Raw genomic sequence first — 22,650 nt, forward strand, 5'->3', positions numbered from 1 at the left:
GTATCTATTTTTAAACTTTTTAGTTTCTTTGCATCACCCACATTCAGTTACATGACTCCATAGTGGGTTGCAATCCACAGTTTACTTTTTATTTTTTTTGCTTTTTGGGTCACACCTGGCAATGCTCAAGGGCTACTCCTGGCTCCACACTCAGGAATTACTCCTGGCCGAGTTCGGGGGACCATATGGGATGCTGGGAATCGAACCTAGGTGGGCTGAGTGCAAGGCAAACGTCCTACCCACTGTACTATCGCTTCAGCCCCACAACTCACAGTTTAAAGGCTGGGCACTGGACTGACTACTTGATTAAATATCTATTAGCTGTTTTGGAATTCTCTTTGTCAGATCCTTCAGATGGTCTAACAACTCCTGTTATACAGATGCTAATTAATTATTTTTATTTTGGTTCTGGGGACCATATCTGGCAGTACTCAGGACTTACTCCTGGCTCTGTGCTCAAGGATCGCTCCTGGCAGGCTTTGGGGACCTGTAGGGTGCTGGGGATTGGACCAAGGTTGGCTATGTGCAAGGCAAGCACCCTCCAATATCCTCAACTGTTGACTTTGTGGTTAAGGGTGGCTTGCTCTAATATGATTTTATTTTTATTTATTTTTAAGGGCATGGATTCTACTTATTTATTCTACTTCTCCTCTCCCCCAGTCCCTCCCTCTCTTGTTGCTGATCAATAAACGTCTGTACACATACTTGGGTGGGGTGATCACACATTTAGTTATAGCACTTGCTAGGGTGCACGTCAGGCTTGGATGATTGCTCACTTGGCTGTGATGCTGAGGCTGGTGCTCTATTGGTTACAGTGCTTGTACACATATGCACCAGGGGTCACACTTTCTGGCCTTGTTGCTTCTACATCTTTTGACTGCAGTACTCACTAGTAGTCACATACATTTGTGGTGTTTACAGAAATATGGCTGTGGTGCAATCAGAAAGTGCTTGTGGTGTTAAGGATCACAGAGAGCAGTACTGCTGTGCTACCAGAATTGTACACTATGTATGAGGTCACACTGGGGATTTGAATGGGTGACCTTACATCTGTAAGGCTGGTGTGTGCCACTGCTCTATCCCTCTGAGCCTGTATTTATTTATTTATTTATTTATTTTGAGGCATAATGACCTATGTGCTCAGTGCTTTATTATCCATGGCATTCATTTTTGGTCTTTATTTATTAGATGTAGAAAATACAGAAATACAGCTCATTTAATTTTCACATCTGAACACATCCGTGTTTTTTCCCCTTTATTTTGACTTTTGGGCCACATTGGGCACTGCTCAGGAGTTATTCTTGGCTTGATACTCAGTGCTTGTTCACTACCAGCAGTGGCAGATATTGAACCAAATATGTGCCCCAGCCTGCTGAGCTCTCTCTAACCCCACTTGGCTTTTAACCAGTACAGGTAAATTTCACTGGCTTTTGAACTTTTCATGAATGGAATTATGTAAATCATACATACTTTTGTGTCTGGCCTTTTTCACTATTTTATTTTTTGGGGGGGTGGGTCATATCTGGCAGTACTCAGGGTTTATTCCTGGCTCTACACTCAAGGATCACTCCTAATGGTGCTAAGGGTACCATATAGTAAGCTGGGAATTGAACCTGGGATGGCTGGGTGCAAGTCCAATGCCCTTCCCACTGTACTGTCTCTCCAGCCCCATTCAATCTTAATTACTTTTGTAGAATTACAAAGCTGTATTATCACTTTACAACTAAGAATTAGAAATTGTTTGATATAATTGCCAAAGATTATTTCATGTGTGAATATACCAGAATTCAGTTTTCCATTCTATTAAATATAAACATTTTAGTAGCATCGAGTTTGGGGTATTATAATTAATGCTGCTATGAATTTTTTGTGTTTGTTTCTGGGCTATACCTGGGGATACTCAGTGGATACTCCTGGCTCTGCATTCAGGAATTACTTCTGGCAGTGTTTGGGTGACCATATGGGATGCCGGAGATTGAACCCAGGTTGGCTGTGTGCAAGGCAGGAGCCCTACCTGCTGGACTATCTCTAGGCCCTATGAAAATTCTTGTAATTTTTGTTAGGAATTTTTGTTAACAAAAATTCAAGTTTTTGTTAACGCTTCCTCTTAGGAAGGAAACTGATCTGGAAATATACATATGTTTCACTTCAGTGAATTTGTACCACTACCACCCCTTTGATTCTCCAGTCTTAGTGATTATCTTTCTTCTATTTACTTTGGCTTTATCTTGTTTGTTTTTATTGTTTTGGGGACATAGCTGGTGGTTCTTGGGAGACAGCTCAGCAGTGCTCAAGGGGCCATGTAGTGCCCAGGGACAAATCTGGGGCTCCCACAAGTACAGCATATGCTCCAGCCCTTAAACCATCTTTTTGATCCCTTCACCAACTTCACCAAAACCAATGGTCTGAGGGGGAATTTTGGTTATACCTGGTAGTATTTTTGGAGGGGCTGCACTTAAAAGCATGTTGTCAGTCCTCTTTGCGATCTCTTTAGTTACCCTTTACTTTGGAGGTTTTATAAGTCTATTTATGATAACTTTATGGGTTTTTTGGTTTTTGTCTTTGGGGGCCATACCCAATAGTGTTCAGGATTGCTCCTGGTGGGGATCAGGGGGTCATATGTGGTAACGGGAATCAGACCTGGGTCCACCAAGTGCAAGGCAAGTGCCCTACTTGCTGCACTATCTCATCAGCCCCTTTTGTTGTTTTTTGAGGCCACATCTACTGGTGCTTGAGGGTTATTTTTGGCAGTGCTTAGGGGACTATACAGTATAGGGAATTGAACACAGGGCATTATAAGTATAAAGCAAGTGATTTACCACTTGAACCACATCTCTGATCAAAATTTCATATAGAACCTTAGGTAGAAAATGTCATTTTTTTTCTAATATAAGTACTGCAAGTATTACAGTTCCTTTCCAATAGTACTTTGGCTGTATCACAAATTTTGACGCACATTCATTGCATTCAGTTCACTTTTTTTCTAACTTTTCCTGTGATTTTTCTTTGATCTACTGGTTGCCCAAAAGTATATTGTTTAATCAAATTGTAAAATATTAGGGGATTTCTGAATTATGCTGTTACTGATTGCTTATTTATTTCCATTGTGATCAGAGAATATATCCAGTTTGATTTCAATATGTAAAATTTTGATCACACTTATTTGATGGCCCATATATGGTACATCTTGGTAAACACATTATTAATATCTAAAAAAGGCATATTTTGAAGCTATTTGGTATATTTTGTAAATTCAAATTGATTATGTGGCTGCAGTGTCCAGACCAATGTCCTTTCTGTTTTTCTTCCTCAATTTTATCAATTATTTATAAAGAAATATCAAAATTTCCAATTATGATTATAGATTTGCCAGTTTCTCCATCTAATTTTTCTACATGTAACTTGAAATTTGTTGTTAGGCACAAACACATTTATAATTGCTGCCTTCCTTGGAAATTTCTTTTTTATCAATGTGAAATAACCTCTTCATACCTAGCAAAATATTTTGTATCTAATTTTTGTTATTACTATAGTTATTAGTTTCCATATGTTTACTGACCCTTTTATTTTCAACCAATTTGTACCTTCATATTAAAAATGTAAATCTTACAGGTAGCATATAGTTAAATCTGATAATCAACTTGATTTTTCCCCTCTTTGGCCACACCTGTAGGTACTCAGGGTTTACTTCTGGCTCTGTGTACAGAGATTTTTTTTAGCAATGCTCGAGTGTAGAGCCAGTGATTAAACCTGACAAGCACCCTATCAGCTATACTATCTTTTAGCCCTGAATTTTCATTTGAAGATTTATTCCTTTTATATTTAGATAGTACTCTTTATTTTGCTGTAGTTCTGTTAATCCTATCTGCTTACTGTTTTACCATTCATTCCTGCTATTATTATCTATTAGTTTAGGCTGTTATAATAATCTTAAAGCTTAGCTATCAATGTATCAAATTACTACACTGTATTAACTCATTTTATTCTAGTTTAAGCTGATACAATAGTGTTAAAGTTTGCAGGCTGGGACAGGGGTGGTGGGAAGAATATGGAGATACTGGTGGGAAATGTACACTGGTGGAGGGATGGATGTTGGAACATTGTATGACTGAAACAGATCATGAAAGCTTGTAACTGTATCTCAAGGTGATTCAATTAAAAAATAAATTAAAAACAAAATTTATAGTAAAACTTAGGCTGTTACAATATGTTAAAAGTTTATGATTTTGGGGCTGGAGTGATAACAAAGCGGGTAGGGCATGTGTCTTGCATGCGGCCGACTTGGGTTCGATTCCCAGCATCCCATATGGTCCCCTGAGCACCGCCAGGAGTAATTCCTGAGTGAAGAGCCAGGAGTAACCCCTGTGCATCGCCAGGTGTGACCCAAAAAGCAAAAAAAAAGTTTATGATATTGATGTACAAAAATTAGGTTGTTAGAATAGTTTAATGTTTATGGTTTCAATGTACACAAATTAGGCTAATACAATAGTGGTTAAAGTTTATGGCATCTATGTACAAAAATTAGTATATCACAACAGTGTTAATAGTTTATGGTACTGATGTACAAAAATCAGGTTGTTACAACAGTGTTAAAATTTATGGTATCTATGTACAATTTTGCAGCATTCTACCATCTCCTAAGTGTCCATGAACTTTCAGCAATGTCCCTATGTTACTTCTAGTCTGATCTTCCTTACCCCTATTGTCTTTCTTACTCTTTTACTTTTCCTTTCTTTACTGATATTCTAAATTTTACTTTGCTCGAGCGGGCCCAGTAACGTCTCCATTGGAGACTTTGTTGTTACTGTGTCTGGCATATCGAATACTCTCGGTAGCTTGCCGGGCTCTCCGAGAGGGGCGGAGGAATCAAACTCTGGTCGGCCATGTTGGCTGCGTGCAAGGCAAACGCCCTACCCTTACTTTAATGTCAATTAAAAAATCTTTGTTTTTATAGAAGTTCTGTGTCTGAGCTAGTGAGGGTTATCTCAGTGAGCTTTAGTGGAGAGGGCTTCCTACACCTTGGTTCCTGATAAAAATGGTCAATGTCCATCAAAGCCCCTCTCCTTGCAATTATGCTTCCTTCTTAATCATGATCAGACCCAATTATTGATCTAAGGTAGTGGTCTACAACTTCCAGTGCGTGGACTAATGCCAGTCAGCACAAATTTCCTGCCAGTCTGTGAAAAAGCTATTTCTGCAGTGGTGGAGTACTGCTGATACTCTAGGGATGAGTGCAGTATAGTAATAAAGAGTTCCCATCTTGTTATCCTTTTATAGTCAGTCTTAAAATTTCTTTGTATCATTATCTAGTACAGGGCTTACTAGTTTGGTGACATTTTAGGAGGTAGGATTTTAGGAAGATTGAACAGAAATGGGCTGGAGCGATAACACAGTGGGTAGGGTGTTTGCTTTGCACGCAGCCAACATGGCCGACCCGAATTCTATTCCTCTGCCCCTCTCGTAGAGCCCAGCAAACTACTGAGAGAATCTTGCCCACAGGGCAAAGCCTGGCAAGCTACCCGTGACATATTCAATATGCCAGACACAGTAACAAGTCTCAAAATGGAGACGTTACTGGGTCCGCTCAAGCAAATCGATGAACAACGGGAGGACAGTGTTTCAGTGTTTCACAGCCTTTCAAGCTATCAACATCCTACACCAGAGTGGTACATTTATTACAATCAATGAACCTACATTGGACATAAAATTATCACAAAGTTCATAGTTTACATCAGGATTCCCCATAATGCTTTAACAACTGCTTCATGCAGTTGTTAAAAAAGGATCAAATGAGGTTAAAATATAAGATTAGGTAACAGGTGTAGAGTGGCTACATATCATCCTATCTATTAAATTGTGATTTACCTCAGATCTGTTTACATTTTTTCTGCTACAGCAGATTCTGCCAATCTGCTTCTCTACCTTTATCTTCCACACTGCAAAGCAACACTCTGTTCTAATTACCCAAGCTGGGCACCAAGAATATAGTAAGCCAAAGTCCCTGCCCTCAAGAAGGTCCAATTGCTGTTTCTTCTGCTTCAGTGCTGAAAACATTTGGTTGCTTTTCAGTGCTTTTAGATAGGTAGTTTTTCGGGTCTCCACATGCTTAGAGGGTCTGGGGGCCACTCCTGGAAATACTTAGCCAATGGGGTCAGATGGCTCAATGCTAGGGCTATGTGATATGATGTGATGCTCCTAAGGTCCAATAGTGCTCAGTAGTCCCTAGGGCTGCATGCAAGTCATGGTAGAGGGGCTACTTGTTGAACTTAGAGCCCTGTGCATAAAAGGCACATACCCTTGACCCCTGCATTATCTCCCTGGGCCCCAGGTACTTACTTAGTTTTTCATATTTTTGTTAAGTTTGCATTTGTTACAATTTATTTTGCATTTGCTACAATTGTTTAGTTTGCATTGTTACAATTTGAGGGGCTGGCCTGATATACCTACTCTGTCATTATCAGAAGCAGAACTGCTACTTAATTTTTTGGTATTGCTGCCCAGGTTTTATTTTTTTTTCTTTTTGGGGCACACCCGGCGATGCCCAAGGGTTACTCCTGGCTCTGCACTCAGGAATCACTCCTGGCGGTGCTCAGAGGATCATATGGGATGCTGGGAATCGAACCCTGGTTGGCCACATGCAAGGCAAATGCCCTACCCGCTGTGTTCTAATCCCCCGTTTGTTTTTATATGTGATATTTGAAAAGTAAAAATGCTGCTATAATCCCCCTCCACCATCCTTCCCAAATCATGTTACTTATTTTTATTATAAATAAAATATTCACTAATATCTTACTATTACTTAGAATACTTGCCCATACTATTTCTGCTCTTAGAGGACAATACGTGCGTGGTCTAAATTTAAATGCCAGGGGTAAAGAACCAGTAGAAGTATAAATAATTTCCTTCTACCCATCATACCTGATGTCTTGGCTATTCCTTGATCTGGTAATGTGTTGTATTTTTGATGTTGTTCGTACCATTCATTCACTGTCATAGTTGCCAAACTTGGATATCCAGCACCAAATACTCTGTAAGAATTACATAGCAATAAGGAAACTAAAAAAAAAATCAGCATAGTTTTAAAGTGCTCTTCTTTTCAGTGACAAAACCTGTGTCTGTTTCATACTCACTCCTCTACCTGGCTATATACTGAGTTGCTTAAGCGCCTTTGAGGATGCATAAAAAGAAGCGTCAAAATGTTGCATTCAAGTCAAGATCTTTCACGGGGTAATATATAGTCCAAAATAACCTATCCAAGAGGTCAATAACCCCCCAAAATAGTGATGACACTAAGGAAGGGCTTTTTACATTTGGCAGATCTAAACCGTTACACAGAGGAAGGAAACCTTGTTACCTTATAGGAAAGCATCTAAAAAACCTCTATAAATCATAAATAAATTCTAGAGAGGCAAAGAAGTTCTTCTGAGAATTACAGCTAAACGCAATGGGAATTTTAAAGTATACATTTACTCTTTATATCCCTTTCTTTTTCCTTTCTACTTATTTTTATTTTCTTTTGAGCCTTTTTTTTCTTTTTGGGTCACACCTGGCAATGCACAGGGGTTACTCCTGGCTCATGCACTCAGGATTTATTTATGGCGATGGTCGGGGGACCATATAGGATTCTGGGAATCAAACCAGGGTCGGCCACATGCAAGGTAAACACCCTATCCACTGTGCCAGTCCCTTTTGAGCCTATTTTTATCTCATGTTAGTGAGAAAAATGTCTAATGAACACTAATTGTCAGAGATGTAGAGCAAAACAACAATGAGATATCTCACACCACAGAAGACTGGCACACATCAAAAAAGAACAAGATTAGCTAGTGCTGGTATGGATATGGGAAGAAAAGGAATCTCCTTCATTTTTGGTGAGAATGCCGACTGGTGCAGCCTTTTTGGAAAACAATATAGCCATTCCTCAAAAAAACTAGATATTGAGCTCCCATTTGACCCAGCACTTGGGAATATATAATGGGGGCCCAAAAACACACAGCAGAAACACCATCTGCATCCTTATGTTAAATGCAGCACTATTCACAATAGCCAGGATATGGAAACAACTCGAGTGCCCGAGAACAGACATTGCATGGATAAAGAAACTATGGCACATCTACACAATGGAATACTATGCAGCTGTTAGGAAAAGTAAAGTTATGAAATTTGCCTATAAATAAATGGATGGTCACAGAAAGTATCATGCTGAGTGAAATGAGTAAGAAGAAGAGGGACAGATATAGAATGACTGCATATATATATATATATATATATATATATATATACTAATATCCATGGCCAAGAAAACAGGGACTAGGACTGTCATGTTTGGTATCAACCATAAGGGTGTGTGGGGCAGAGAGTAGGTAAGTAGAGAAGGTAACAGTATGACAATAGTAGTTGGAAATGATCCCACTGGACAAGAACTGAGTGTTAAAAGTAGGTAAAGGGATATTCCTGATAACCTTTCAGTATCTTTGCTGTAAACCACAACGCCCAAAAGGAAAAGATAGAGAGAGAGAAAGAGAGAGAGCTCCTGCCACAGAGGCAGGCTGGGGATGTGGTGGGGTGTTGATGGGAGGGAAACTGGTGCTGGGAAATGTACACTGGTGGAAGGATGGGTGTTGGAACACTATATGAGTGAAACCTACTCATTAACAGCTTGAATCATAGAATCACTGTCTATCTCACAGTGATTCAATAAAAAAATTAAATGCTTTTAAAGAGAAAAAAAAGTCTGAAGACAAAAACAGAAATATCCTCTGATGAAATAATAGGTCCCAGAAGTGAATGAATCCATGAACAAAAATTTGGTACTCGTGCAACTCAGCCATCAAAATTGGGGTCTGCAACCAGGATAGAGCTAAAGCTTCTGGAGCCCTTAAACACTGCTGGGCCCAAGCGCCAAAACATCAAGCATGTACCACCAGGTTGCGCATCCTTGGAGGTGGCCATATAAAATATAGGGATGACTTTTTAAGACCACAGAGATAGTTAGTACTGCTGGTAAGGGACTTGCTTTACATGAAGCTGATCTGGGTTTGATCCCAACACCACACATGGTCCCCTGAGCAATGCCAAGAGCAACCCCTGAAAAAAGAGCCAGGACTAAGTCTTGGGAACAAGTGGGTGTGACCCAACTGCTTTGCCCCAAATTGGAATGTTTGTAAAGGCAACCCACTTTTCATTACTACATACTTGGCTTGGGCTACATTCCGAGTGAGAATAAAAGGTTTCATTGCAGGTTTGTCTTGTTGAGATGAGTGGGAAGCAGATGCCTGAAAAAGAAATTAAAAGAAGAATATTTGCCATTGTGCCCACTACACTATGCAGATTCTTAGGTCTTTAGATGCTTAAAAAATCCTGAATTAAAAATATACTCATTCCCTATTTAATATTTCTAATATGCACCAGCAAAATATTAATAGTGACAGTTGCTTAGCTCTGCTGAAAGGGCTCAAAAATGGAGGAAAGGGAGGAAGGAATATGGAGGAAGAGAATTTTTTTCTAGAACCTTACATCTCAAAGTAAAACGTATTTGACTTTAAAATACTCTGGGGGCCAAAGAGAACACAGGGGCTAAGGCACCTTCTTTGTTTGGTCCCATCCTGGGCACTGTAAGCTTTCCCTAATAGGAACACCCACAAGCATAGAGGTTTTTGATTGAATCGCTGTGAGATAGACAGTGATTCTATGATTCTAGCCCCAGAACTATTCGGTGTGGCCCCAAAACCCCAAATAATTAATATTCTGAGAAGGAGACGTGACTCAAGTGGTAGAGGACATTTCTCAGTTTTATAAGGCCCTGGGTTTGATCCACAGTATAAGACGGTCATAGAATACTGCTATATGGGTTCCTATAACAATGAAAAAGATAAACAAAAAAACCATCTCCAAAAGAGACTCCAATGCTTTATTTCATATTCCATTTAAAGTCACCTGAGCTAAATTTGAAGTCCCTTTCCTCTGTGTGGCTTTCAGTGCCAATTGTCCAGAACCTCTGCGGTTCTAAACAGTTTTAGAAGTCGATGCTTTGACCAAAACCACCACACGCTGAGAAGCTGAGAGACGGAAGGGCCATGGCCTTGGTTCAGCGGGGTCCCAAGTGTTGGTAAAAGAGGACCCCAATAGTGGGGAGCGGGATAGCGATCAACCCAGGCCATAGAGCTCTGTGGAAGGCTTTATCCTCTTCCTCAATGGAGTCCCCGAGGAAGTCACCGAGGAGGACATACAGTACAAGTTCGAGGAGTCTGGGGAGGTCAGGAACATCCACCTCAACTTGGACAGGCAAACGGGGTATCTGAAGGAGTACAGCCTGGTGGGGTACAAGACCTACGAACATGTGAGGGCAGCCATGGACGAGTTTGATGGCCAGGACCTCATGGGACAGCCCACCTGTGTGCACTGGTGCTTTGTCTGGGGTGCCCCCCAGGGTCGAGCAGAGAGGGAGGTGAAGATGCTGCCAGGATGAAGGCTAGAGCTGCCACTGAAAGGCCCTTGGGATTCTTGTGGTCCTACTGCAGAGACCATCTGGCCATATACCGTTGAGGACATGGGCTGGGGGGAACCCAGGTTGTGTATATTTAATCCCTTTTCCTATTTGCTTGGTGTTTTTTCAACGACAAATGAATTTTTCTATGTTAAACTAAAAAAAGGCGGATGCCTTATAAGTTCCTAAATGCAAGGGAAAAAGTATAGATTAGTACTTCCCACAAAGAGGTGTTGCAGGCAGAGACACATAGAACAGGTTTGGCTAACAAGGGACACACTCAAAGTATGATTCCAGGAAAGGTGTTTACTTGGTTACAGTTCTATCACTTTCAGAGTCAATTCCATTACCTGATGTGAACACAACATCTAAAAAAAAGACAAAAAACAAAGATGGGGGAGGCAAACCCATGAGGAATTATGTTGATATTACTCTAAGACAAAAGCTCCTGTGATAATTAGTACAAATCAAATTAGGAATAGGCTTTATTGAGGATTTGCAAGTAAATGCTAAAGACTAGCTGATAAATTCAACTTCAGTTTATATTGTGTCCTCTATCAATAATTGGTAACAGAGACTAATCTTTTGAAGTAACTACTCCAAAGCAAGGTTCTTTTTTTTTGCGTCATACCCGGTGATGCTCAGGGGTTACTCCTGGTTCTTCATTCAAGAATTACTACTGACAGTGCTCAGGGGACCATATGGGATGCTGGAATCGATATCCCAGGTCGGCCGCGTGCAAGGCAAACGCCCTACCCACCGTGCTATCGCTCCAGCCCCTCCAAAGCAAGGTTCTGATCTTCAAAGAGAGCCTGAGCTATGCTGCAGCATGTTTTAACAGCCCTCCTGACATTCTGTGTATGAAGATATCCTTGTTTTTTCTCTTACCTCTGTGATCGTAATTGTGAGGGTTAAATTCTGATTTCCCACCTCCAGCCAAACCTAAACACAACCTGTCTTTCATTTTACCTTCTCTACTTGTTTTTCTCGTCACCAGTGCCTTTCTTTTCCAAGGCAATCCTAATCCTCTGCCTGATTTATTCAGTCAAGTAGAGATTTTAATGGCCTGCCTACTTATTCATTTCTTCAGCAGTCATGAAATCCCAGAAAACCCAATTCCCACTTCAGAGATGTCTCCCTTACTGGTGGCATGCCACAAAATTACAAGTGATTAGAAAGATGTTAAAGATTCCAAAGCATGGGGAAACACTACTATAAACAAGAGAAAGCTCATTCAGCAAACCTCTACCTTCCTCTTCATTCTTACTGATCTTAGTAAAAACAAGCAGAGGCCAGACAAGTTGGTATAGGAGATAAGACATTTGTCTTGGTCCCTACAACCAGGAGTTATCCTGTAGTGCAGAGCCGGAAGCCCTGAGCACAGCCAGGTGTGGCCCATCCTCCCACCTCACAAGAAAAAATACAATCATTTTATGGAGCATTAAAAGGATTTTTTCTGGGCTTCTAGTCATTTTTAACTTGTAATTGATATACATTTATCTGTGCAGGTCTGACAATTTAATGCTAGGATCTGAGGTGACACTAATGGGGCCTAGAGGTACTGTGGGCAATTAGGAACTAGTCAAAGGTACTCAAGGGGCTCTGCAGTCCCAGGGAACATACTCATTACTGCATGCATGCCAGTCATGTGCTCCAGACTTTTGAGCTATCTACTTGCTTCCTAAAAGGATTTTAGTTGGATCTCTCTCCTGTAGAATATTCCTATCTCTGACAGTAGCTTTTTGAGCATATAGGCAGAGATTGGGCTTACCTCTTTGAAAGAATCTTTGTCTCTCAGGATCCTCATCTCCTGGTCAATGCTCTCAATCTCTTCTAAGCTGATACTAATCCACCTCCGAAGATGAAGAATATAATACTCACGAACACGTTGATCATCTGCTTCACCGCTTTCCACAGCAGACTTCAGTGCAGACAGCCTATTTTCCACCTCCTTCTTTACTCTGTATCTGTTCCACAGAAGAACATTACCCATAAACTTAAAAAACAGGTATTCCTTCAAAAGAAAGCCACAGTTGCATTTTGCAATGACAAAGGACCAGGCAATAAGTATAGCAATTTCTACTTTGACAAAAATAATATATTCTATATAACAGCTTGAAGCTAGCACCAAAGTAGTTCCCTCAAAAGTACAGCAAAGTCTAAAAATTACTTCTGAATCCCCAAAACATACTGTTTTACTTTTGACCTCCTCTATGTTCTTCCCATCACCTTAAGGGAGGGACAAAGTACATTAATAATTTGATCACATCAACCCTGTTTGATGAGCTTGAGTGCTCAGAATAATATCCACTTGGGAATTACAGCCTCAAAGAATCGAAAAATCTTAGGGTTATCTGTCTGCCACTGATGCAGGAATTACATATGAGAACAGCCTGAAAGATGGTTACTTTTCCTTCTGTTCAAGGCAAAACATGCCCGCTATCTTCTATGTTAACCTGATATAATTCAAAGACCCCTAATCACCCTCATGCCTTTCTGAGGACGCATTTCAGTGTGTTATCTGTCATTCCACAAATATTTATCGAGTACCTATTGTGTGACAGGAACAATTTGATGTGCTGTAGATGCAGCAGTATGCATAACAAAGATCTTACTTTCATGAATCTTGCATTTTAGTGGAAGAAAACAAATAAAAAAGGGATAAGGAAGAGTCAAATGTTGATATGCACTATGAAGATATAAAATTAAAAGAACTGGACAGGGTGATGATGCAAGAATAAGGTTGCTACTATAGATGATAAAATCAGGCGAGATCTCTCTGAAGAGGTTACATTTGAGAAAAACGTCATGAAAATCAGAGTTATCACTATTTAAAATGATTTTGAGGTAAAAAAGTGTCCTGGGATAGAAGAATGCCCGACTGACATGACTGAAAAACACCCAGGCTGGTGTTACTGTCAATACGTGAAGAAAAAAACAAACAAACACTGTCCTCCCGTTGTTCATCGATTTGCTCAAGCGGGTCCAGTAACGTTTCCATTGTGAGACTTCTTGTTACTGTGTTTGGCATACTGAATACTCTCAATAGCTTGCCAGACTCTCCAAGAGGGGCAGAGGAATCAAACCCGGTTCAGCCGAGCTGGCTGTGCGTAAGGCAAACGCCCTACCGCTGTGCTAAAAATGACAGGAAATAAGGTCACTGAAGGAGCCAGGGTCATAACTTTTAGGACTCTGTAGACCCTAAGACCTAAACCATGACATCCTATATTTTGGGTAAGATGGGAAAGTGACTAGAGGCTTCTGAATAGAATACACGAATTGAAGAGTAATGCTGACAAAAACTTAAAGTACGGGCCACTCTGACTATGGAGTGTAGACAGTGGTGACTGGGAGGCAAGGGCAGCAGAGAAATCAATGAACAGGATATTGCCATAATCCAAGTGAGGAATTGTGGCACAAAATACAGATGATGTAGATGTATTTCAAATACAGAAGATACTATGCCCTAATTTAGTGGATTTAAGAGTTTGAGGGAAACTGAGACGTCAAGGGAAAATGCTACAATTTCCAAGAGAAGTCTGTTGATCTCTCTTTGTATTCCCTACTCTAGACCTTCAGAATCAGAGGCTCCTGTGTACTATATGTGAGGTTCTTAACCTGAGGTCCAGGGACATATTTTGAATGCTGAGGCAACTGCAATTTTGTCTAGAATTCTCCTCCTATGTAGTTTACTTTGCCAAAGAGAAACCATGTGCCTTTCAACAAATTTTTGAAGTCCATGACCAGTGAAAACCTGGGTTCATTGTTCTGGAAATAGCTTTTTATTTTTTTTTTGTAGGAGTCACACCCAGCAGAAGTCCATGCAATGCTTAGTCTGAAAGGGCAGAACCAGTCATTTGGCACATGAGGGCCACACTGGGTGGAGACCATTAGGGCTATGCTTGGTGGTGCTGGAGGGCTGAGGCATACAATACTGGTGATTGAACTCAGGGCTTCAAATGTTAGGTATGTACTCTACTATTGGAGCAATGTTCTTGGTTCCTGAGACTATTTTTAATTATAAAACTTTTAGGCACGTCTGCTCCTTTTACCTAGAAGTGACCACTTAATATACTACAAATATATGACAAATAACCACAGAATTATCATAGCAAAATATTTTTAAAAAGTCAATTTCTAGCTCATGAATGTTATCAGAGTTAATACTTGATAACATTTTGGTTGCACTCCTCTTCCTACCCTCATTCCTGTTTGTCCCAGTCAGAAAACATTATGAGGGCCTTAGAATATATAAAACCTAGGGTAAGTTCTCTTTTTTGCTTTTTTTGGTGACACTCCCTGTGGTGCTCAGGGTTTAATCATTCCTAGCAGTGCTTAGGGAACCGTATGTGGTGCCAGGATCTAATCTGGATTGGCTGCAACGCAGTGACCCAGTCCACTGTACTCTTCACTCTGGCCCGTGGGCTAATTGTCTGTTCTCGTGCTTCCTTTCTACTTCTCTACATGATATCAGTCTAAATTTCTTTCTGGTCTTTCTCCTCTACATCCTTGTGCTTATAAAGTGTTCCTTATCATCTGGGACTCTTCTACACCTGTTCGTTTAGGCGAGTGTCATTTTATTATTTTCAACTATTGTGGGGTCACTTGTTATCCCAGCCTAGAGGTACCCAGAGATGATTAAGGCCATAACTGACAGTGTTTGTGGGGAAAGGGGTATTGGGGATCAAGCCTAATATCAAGCACAAGCAATACCTGTGCCCTATGAACTATATCCCTCGCCCTTAGGTGTTTTTAAAATCCTTTTGTAGACAAGAAGAACTACCCCTTTTTTGATGGTGTGTATGGAATTCGAAAGAAATAAAAATTAACCTTGATTGGGGCTGGATAGTACAGTCAGTAGGGCCCTTGACTCAGGTTCAATCCCTGGGTTTGATCCTCCAAGCCCTGCCAGGAGTGACCCTGAGTGCAAAGCCAAGAGTAAGCAAGCCCTGAGCACAGCGGCATGTGGACCAAAAACTAAAAAAGAAAATAAATCACCTTGGTTAATTCGTGGGAGGGTTCCCATTTGTCCTGAACACAGTAATGAACTGGCTCTAATAAGCAGATTGAAAATCACTATCCCAGACCTTCACCAGTATTATAGGATCCCCAAGATAAATGATTGCATGAGAATGCAGGGATTCCTATCACCTTGCAATGCCCAATCCTCGTCGCTCTCATAATCTAGGCAATGTTTACTATTCTTTTTATGTTGCCAAACTACCCAAAAGCACTTACATTACAAATGGGTCAAATACAAATCCATACTAAATTTTGCTTGGCTTCTCTCTCCTGCTTATTTATCCTTATGTTCACTTTTTGTGAACATGCCACTATATCATGCACACCAGATGGCCTGCCACTGTAAACTTTAGATTTCTTTTACACCTTAACAATCTCTGGAGCTTCCGATTATTCCTTGTTATTAAAAAGCCAATTATAATTCTGCCTTTATCAAGGCAATGTCTTTACTATTCCACTTTTTTTACCAATTTTAACCCTATGCATATTCTTCTAAGCATCACTCAATCATCCTCCCTTGTCACTGGCAGTTACAAATATTGATTCTGCTGGTGCCATTTTCATCTAGAAACATCTTTTCTCAGCCCCTATTCATCATTTCAATGGAACACACTTTTCTGTGCTCTAATGGAAAGAGCACTAGCACTAGAACTGGGAATATTTAGACTTGAGTCCAAATCCTACTCTGCTCAACTTTACTACCTCCTCAACTTTAGGAAAGTAAATTCTCAAAGCCATTTCCCTATTTATAAAAAAGGGACAGAGCAAGAACTGTGGCTCAGGAGAAGGTATGCCTGGTAAGTAAGAAGTACCACATTTGATCCCCAGTATAACAAACACATAAAATAGGGATAATAATATCTGCTTCGTGGGGTTATTTGGAGAATCAAATGTAACATGAAAATGGAATGTGCTTTGTAAGCAATACAAATATTAACTTATGAGAAAAGTAAGGCTATGAAGTGCTAGATGGTATTCCATCTAGTAAGTGATAAAAAATCAGATTGGTCAACCAAAACATGTCTTACTTCAAAGCAGTCATTTTCTTGGTGTAGGGTGGGGGGAGGCTGGACCACACCCAGCTATGCTCATGATTTACTCCTGGTTCTGAGCTCAAGGATCACTCCTGGAGGGGCTGGGGACCATATGGGGTGCTAGGGATCAAACCCAGATGCTCATGTGTAAGGCAAGCAAGGGTTTTCTGCTGAATTACCTCGCTAGCCATCTTTGTCTTCTTATCTCTATGTGGTGTTTTCCCTTAGCAAACTACTCATTCACCAAAGCTCCTAAATTTTTAGCACTAGCTACAACAGCCTCATAAGTTTCAGTTGTACATTTCCTCTTTTTATAGATATGGCTATCTAGTTTTTATTTTAGTACCTAAATTCAGTACACCTAAAACCAGTCTCTTTACTTACCCAGATTCTATTTCTTCTATATTTCTGTCAAAAGAATCAGGTACAGTTAATCAACGAAAGTTATACTTTTCAAAGACAGGGATTAGAGATGATACCTGAAGAAATAACTTTAAGAGAAGATATAGTATTTAGATGATTTATATTGGTTTCAGGATGTAAAGCAGTAGTGGGATAGGGGGTGGATTCACAAACATAAAGAACAAAACAATTTGTTTCAAATCATATAAATTCTTAGAGCAAAATCTTATTCGGCATACCACCCCCCCCCTTTCAGACAGAATTACGCAGTGCTACCCCCTAAAAATCTGTCTTCATTAAGGTAACAGAGGGTTAAGAGAGACACTACAGTGGGGAACACTCCTACCTTGCATGCGGCAGACCCAGGTTCAATCCTTGGTATCTCATCTGGTTCCTCAAGCCTACCAAAAGTGATCCCTGAGTACAGAACCAGGAGTAAGCCCTGAGCACAGCCAGGGGTGGATCAAAATCCACGATAATAAGAGAGAAAACAAACATAAAGATACCCCCAAATGACACCAGAGGCTACTACCATTCCCTGGGATTGTTTCAGTGTTTCCCATGTTTCCATGGGGAAATACTATACTAATATGTTAACTTTTATTTTGGCCTGTTTCTCCTCTGTTTGAATCATCCATACACTTACTTCCTTATAAAGACCTCTGACTATATTTACTTTTTGCCAAACTATACTATTCTCCCTGGCAAGCCACCCGTGATGGATTCGATATACCAAACACAGTAACAACAAAATCTTCAATGGAGACGTTACTGGGCCCGCTTGAGCAAATCGACGAACAACGGGAGGGCCTTTACCTTTACCTATACTATTCTCCATTCCTCTTACAATACACAAACTACTCAATCTTTGGGTTTATTGTTTGGGTTCCTTCTGGCTGTCAAGAAGTATTTCTTGAGCACCATCTATATGCCAGACCCTGTACTATATATAGCACTATAACAACACAGAAATGGCTTCTGTCCCCATGGAATAAACCATTCTGAAGAGAGACAAAACCACGATAGACAGATTAGGAACATTCCATGCAGAGAACAAAATTCTGTAAAGGGAAGAAGCTGGGCCTTTTTAAAGAGCTGAACTAAGTTATTTGTGACCAATGGTAGTTGGAGACAGGAGAGCAATCAAGGATTACTTATGGCAGACCATCAGCAGCCTTGCATGTGGCAGACTGGATTTGACCCTTGGTACCACATATGATTCCCTGAGCCCATCGGAGTGATCTCTGACCATAGACCCAAGAGTAAGCCCTGAGCACCGTGAGATGTACCCCACCCCTCAAAAAATGCTGAGAGCCCATTGTGGTCAAAGTGGGGTGGGGGATATGACACATAATGGGACCAAGTCACATGTAAAGAGACCAGGTCACTCAGGGGCTTTCAATGAATGATTTTGTTAATTTGGGTCAGAGGTATTGGTGCCTGGACAAATAAATACTAGTGCAGATGGAGAGATACAGAATGATCAAAGACACACTTTGTTGCTAGCCCCAGGAGGCCTTTGGATACTGGGTTTTGAAATTCAGAAGGGAGGAATGAAAACTAAAAGATAGATTTTAAACACTGGGGTGTGCGGTGCATGTGCCTTGTGAGATGTTAAAGACTAGGGTGTGGGACACTTTTTTTTGAGGGGGAGGCGTGTTCAAAGGCCAAACGTTAAATTTCGAGCATACCATGTTTGACAAGTCTGTAAAATACCCATTTAGGGCATTGGCAGAGAGTCTGAAAGTCAGGAGAAGTCTGGGATAGTCATAAAAATGCAGTAATCATCAACCAAAGGATAATGCTCATATCTCCTCTATCAATCATTTAATAAAAACGTTCACAATCAAGCTTGCTATCCAAAGAAGCACAGATCGAATCAATGAGATGAAATATTCCCTACTTTCTCAAATTTCACAGTTATTATGCTTTTATTAAAAACCTACACTAGTGCCTGTTTTTGTGAACTGATATAAATCTGAAGATTTCACTTTTACAATGAAAGAATAAAAAAAAAAGAAAATAATGCTCAGCATTGTTTTCAGTAAGCCATTATAGAGATGTTTGCACATCAAAAGCAGAAAGTGATACTGCCAAGCTCATTCACTGGAATTACTTTACATAAATTGTGTACTTTCTATCATATAATTCCTGCTATGTAGAGTGGTTTTAGGTTTTATATAATTGGTTACTCAATAACATTTGGCAGGTTATTTGGGGGTCTGGGAGCACTACCTTTCATTATAAAGGTAATTGTTTAGCTTTAAAATGAAGTGTTTCACAGGGACACTCTATTTTTAGATAGCAGGGTAAACAACTATCTCTGCCTCAATTGCATTTTTATAGAGTTAACACTGAATAACTGCATAGTAGGACATATTTTGAAACTTTCTTATTATGGAAAACAGTATCATTGCAGTCAAGAGCCTTAAATTATTTAAACTCTTTTAGTTGTAGAAATCTATCCTCAGAAAACAGTGGCAAATGAGGTTATAATAGCAATAAACAAAAGTCTTAGTATCTGATAACATTAAATAATTGTAACAACTAGAGAATGAATTATTATGTAACCATTAAGTATGGTTTCAAAAGACAGGTAAATACTATCAATACAATCAATACAATGTCAGATTAAAAAAGAATAACTATATACTATTACTTCATTAGCTAAAATTACTATATCGCTAGAAGGACATACAAAATTTAGTCAGCAAAGATTTTAGGCTTATTTGTAATTTTTAAAAAGCATCACTTTTCCAACTTTCTACAGTGAGCATTAACTTTTACATTCAGGAAAAAAAACTGTAGTTTCCATTTTTAACCATTAAAAATGATGGGGCTCATTTCAGGGTGTGTTGGGGGAGGCAGGCATGTAGTGCTGGAATTGAACTGAGGCACTTGAAATGCAAGCCATGTGCTCAATCCCTTGAGCAAAATACCCAACGCCATAACCATCCTTTAAGGCTCACTACAAGTGCTATTATAATCTGAAACCTTATTCTTATCTATACTAAATCATATATGATCACATCCTGGGGTTTCTCTACAACACTGCTTACTACTGTGCTTACCTTTGTGGCATATGCCTTTTTCATTTTATGTAATTATTTGGATATCAAACCCACTGTTTAAGTGACAAAAGTCTGTCCCCATCTTCTTAGAATATGATAAATTTCACTTTAAACAAGTCTATTCTGTTTCCTCTAAAATCATTCACTGTCGCTAGCCTTAAGCCATTGCTTATTATTTTTCTAGCCCTTATTATCTGATATCCCATTATTATATACTAGATTACAGCCTGTCTCTTTAACCAAAATAAAAGTTCTTTGAGGGAACAGAACTATCTAGTTCTCCATTGTCTAGAATTGATCTTGGAACACAAGAAAGACAAAACAAATATTTATAGAATGAGTCCATTTTCAGTACTCCATACCGGTTTTCAACTGCTAGTTTACAGGTGTAGAAAGGCTAAAAACCACTGTCTACTCCAGGCTTCTTCTCTAAGCTTCATGTTACCTGAATGTCTTTTAGGCATTTTAAATGAAACACATCTCAATACCAAATTCATACTGTTTCCTATCCCCTGCACTTTCTTTCTCCTTTAGTTTTCAACTTAATGAAGTTCAAGTTCTACAGTTCTCCACTGACAAAAGCCTGGTGATCTTTGTTACTTCACTCTGGCCAAGGCACTACCAGGCTTTCTGCAGGCAACACTTCTAAAAAGAATTTATATCCCCTTGTTCTGTCTACTGCTGTAGTGACTATCAGCAATTGTGACTTAACTGGCTCTAATCTTTTCATTATTGAGTGTGCTAGGCAAAATGAAAATACAACCAGGCTTCTCTTCATAATACAAAAGCAACATTTCAGCAGATCCCAGTCACCAAAGTTTAAGCTCCTTAGCATGTTCACAGTAGGCTACATTTAGAGAGTATTTACTATATGCCAAATATTCATTTGTGCTTCTTAATCCCAAAAGTATCACAGTTATTTAGATTTCACATGTGAGAATGTCAAAGGCTTAGACAGGTTAAATTAGCTCCCCATAAAATGTAATGCTGAATTGCAAACCCAGATCTTATACTCAGCTAAAAAGATTAACAATAGCTAACTCTGAGTGCTTGCTGTATTAGACCCTGTGCATTTTGCTTTTTATGAAACTTCTTTATGAAAAAGGGCCTATTATTATCCAACTTTACCCCTGGAAATATTAAGGCACCAAGAAACTAACAACTTACCAAAGTCACAGTGATTAAAAGGTAGAGCAGGAATCCAAAACCCTTCCTAAATTCTGGACAAGTTTGTTCTTTTACCTTCCTCACACACCAAATTTTTCGTGGTCTGGAGCCTATACAATTCTTCTACATCATTTCTTTCCTTTCTCCCACTACCTTCTTTGTCTTTTAGCACTAGCTGTTGAATTGCTCATCACCTACACATCCCTAGACCAGCACTTTCATTCTTTAATGCCCTTATAGTTTTACTAATGCTATTAACTCTGCCAGCTAATGCTCTCCTTTCTTTTCCTCTAGAAAATATTCCTATGTATCTTTTTAAAATTCAGCACAAGAATCCTTGTTATAGAGAGGCTTTTCTCTGTTCACTCTTTGGTTAGGTGCAGCCAGCCTGTCTGCTTTCAGAGTACCTTGTCTATCTACCACATGTTTTATTTTCGTCTTCTATCCCTATGCTGATTCTTCTCACTAGACTGTAGGCTTCTCCAAAGCAGAGATTACCTATTCTCAAAAAAGAGGCATCCAGACAACAAAGACATGACAGCACTAAGATCAGTATAAGATGTTACACACCTGAGAATCTCAAACATAAAAATAAATGGACTTCAGCTAATAGATATTGTGCCCTTCTGGAATGCTGCCCTCTTGTATCACTTGGTTATTGTTATACTGTTATGTGAAAAAGTTTGGGGGGTACTCTGCTAAACCACATTGCTGCTGTTGGCAACAATAAGGTAGGCAATAAAGGGCCTGACAGTCAAGTATTACCATTTCAACAAAGAGTCTTCTTGGAAATCTCAGGAAAGTTTGCTCTCACAGGGCCTATACTACGTTAAGAACCAAAATAGCAACATACACCACTGTTCCCCCCAACAGCAATGTCATTAGGCAGTCCTCAATTTACAGCCATTGACCCACCTCTCTATTTTAGCCTGTCTTTGAGATGCCATAGAAACGAGGTTAGGATAGGCCATGGAGGAACTAGCTGTGTTATTTTCAGCTGTGCTGTTTCTGATTAGAGGGAGCTCAAAATCTGCCACATGATAGTACTGGCACTGAGTTAAGTAGTTTAAAAAGTGTTCTCGAGCCTCAAACAAATGTTCAAGACGCTTGCTGGGGTTGACTTGTTTCAGGGTGAGCGCTCCATGAAATGCTGGCACCATCAGATACTTCAGGTCGGCAGAAGCAATCTCTTCCAATTCTTCATTTCGGCTGGAAAGAGCAAAGGGGAGGTTGTGAAGCTTGGCTGGCCATTCAAACACTGGCCCCAGCTTCCAGTAGAGAGACGTGGGGTGGGTGCGGTGCAAAAGGAGAAACACGGGGAACTACGGCTCTTTCTTTTCCAATTAAAGGGGCTGGGCGCTCACTCCCAAAGCCTTCGCGGCACTAAGGAGCAGAGTCGTGGGTTTGTCATAATTATATCGGAAGAGAGGTGGGTAACGCAACGTACACATTATTGCACTACGTGATC

At 39.9% G+C, this 22,650-nt stretch overlaps 1 protein-coding gene across 1 annotated transcript in view; it reads right to left on the bottom strand.

Moving 5' to 3' along the window:
* The window catches only part of IGBP1 (immunoglobulin binding protein 1), a 29,266-nt gene that overhangs the window by 6,274 nt on the left and 342 nt on the right, over positions 1-22,650 (bottom strand). Inside the window, exons 2-5 of the mRNA XM_056130057.1 lie at positions 22,098-22,391; positions 12,258-12,453; positions 9,196-9,275; positions 6,919-7,028 (exon numbers count right to left, since the gene is read on the bottom strand). Coding sequence (XP_055986032.1) covers positions 6,919-7,028; positions 9,196-9,275; positions 12,258-12,453; positions 22,098-22,391 — 680 coding nt within the window. The remainder of the gene's footprint in view (positions 1-6,918; positions 7,029-9,195; positions 9,276-12,257; positions 12,454-22,097; positions 22,392-22,650) is intronic.

This window comes from Sorex fumeus, unplaced genomic scaffold, assembly GCF_029834395.1.
Source record: "Sorex fumeus unplaced genomic scaffold, SorFum_2.1 ptg000073l, whole genome shotgun sequence".
In the NCBI taxonomy this organism is placed as follows: domain Eukaryota; kingdom Metazoa; phylum Chordata; class Mammalia; order Eulipotyphla; family Soricidae; genus Sorex; species Sorex fumeus.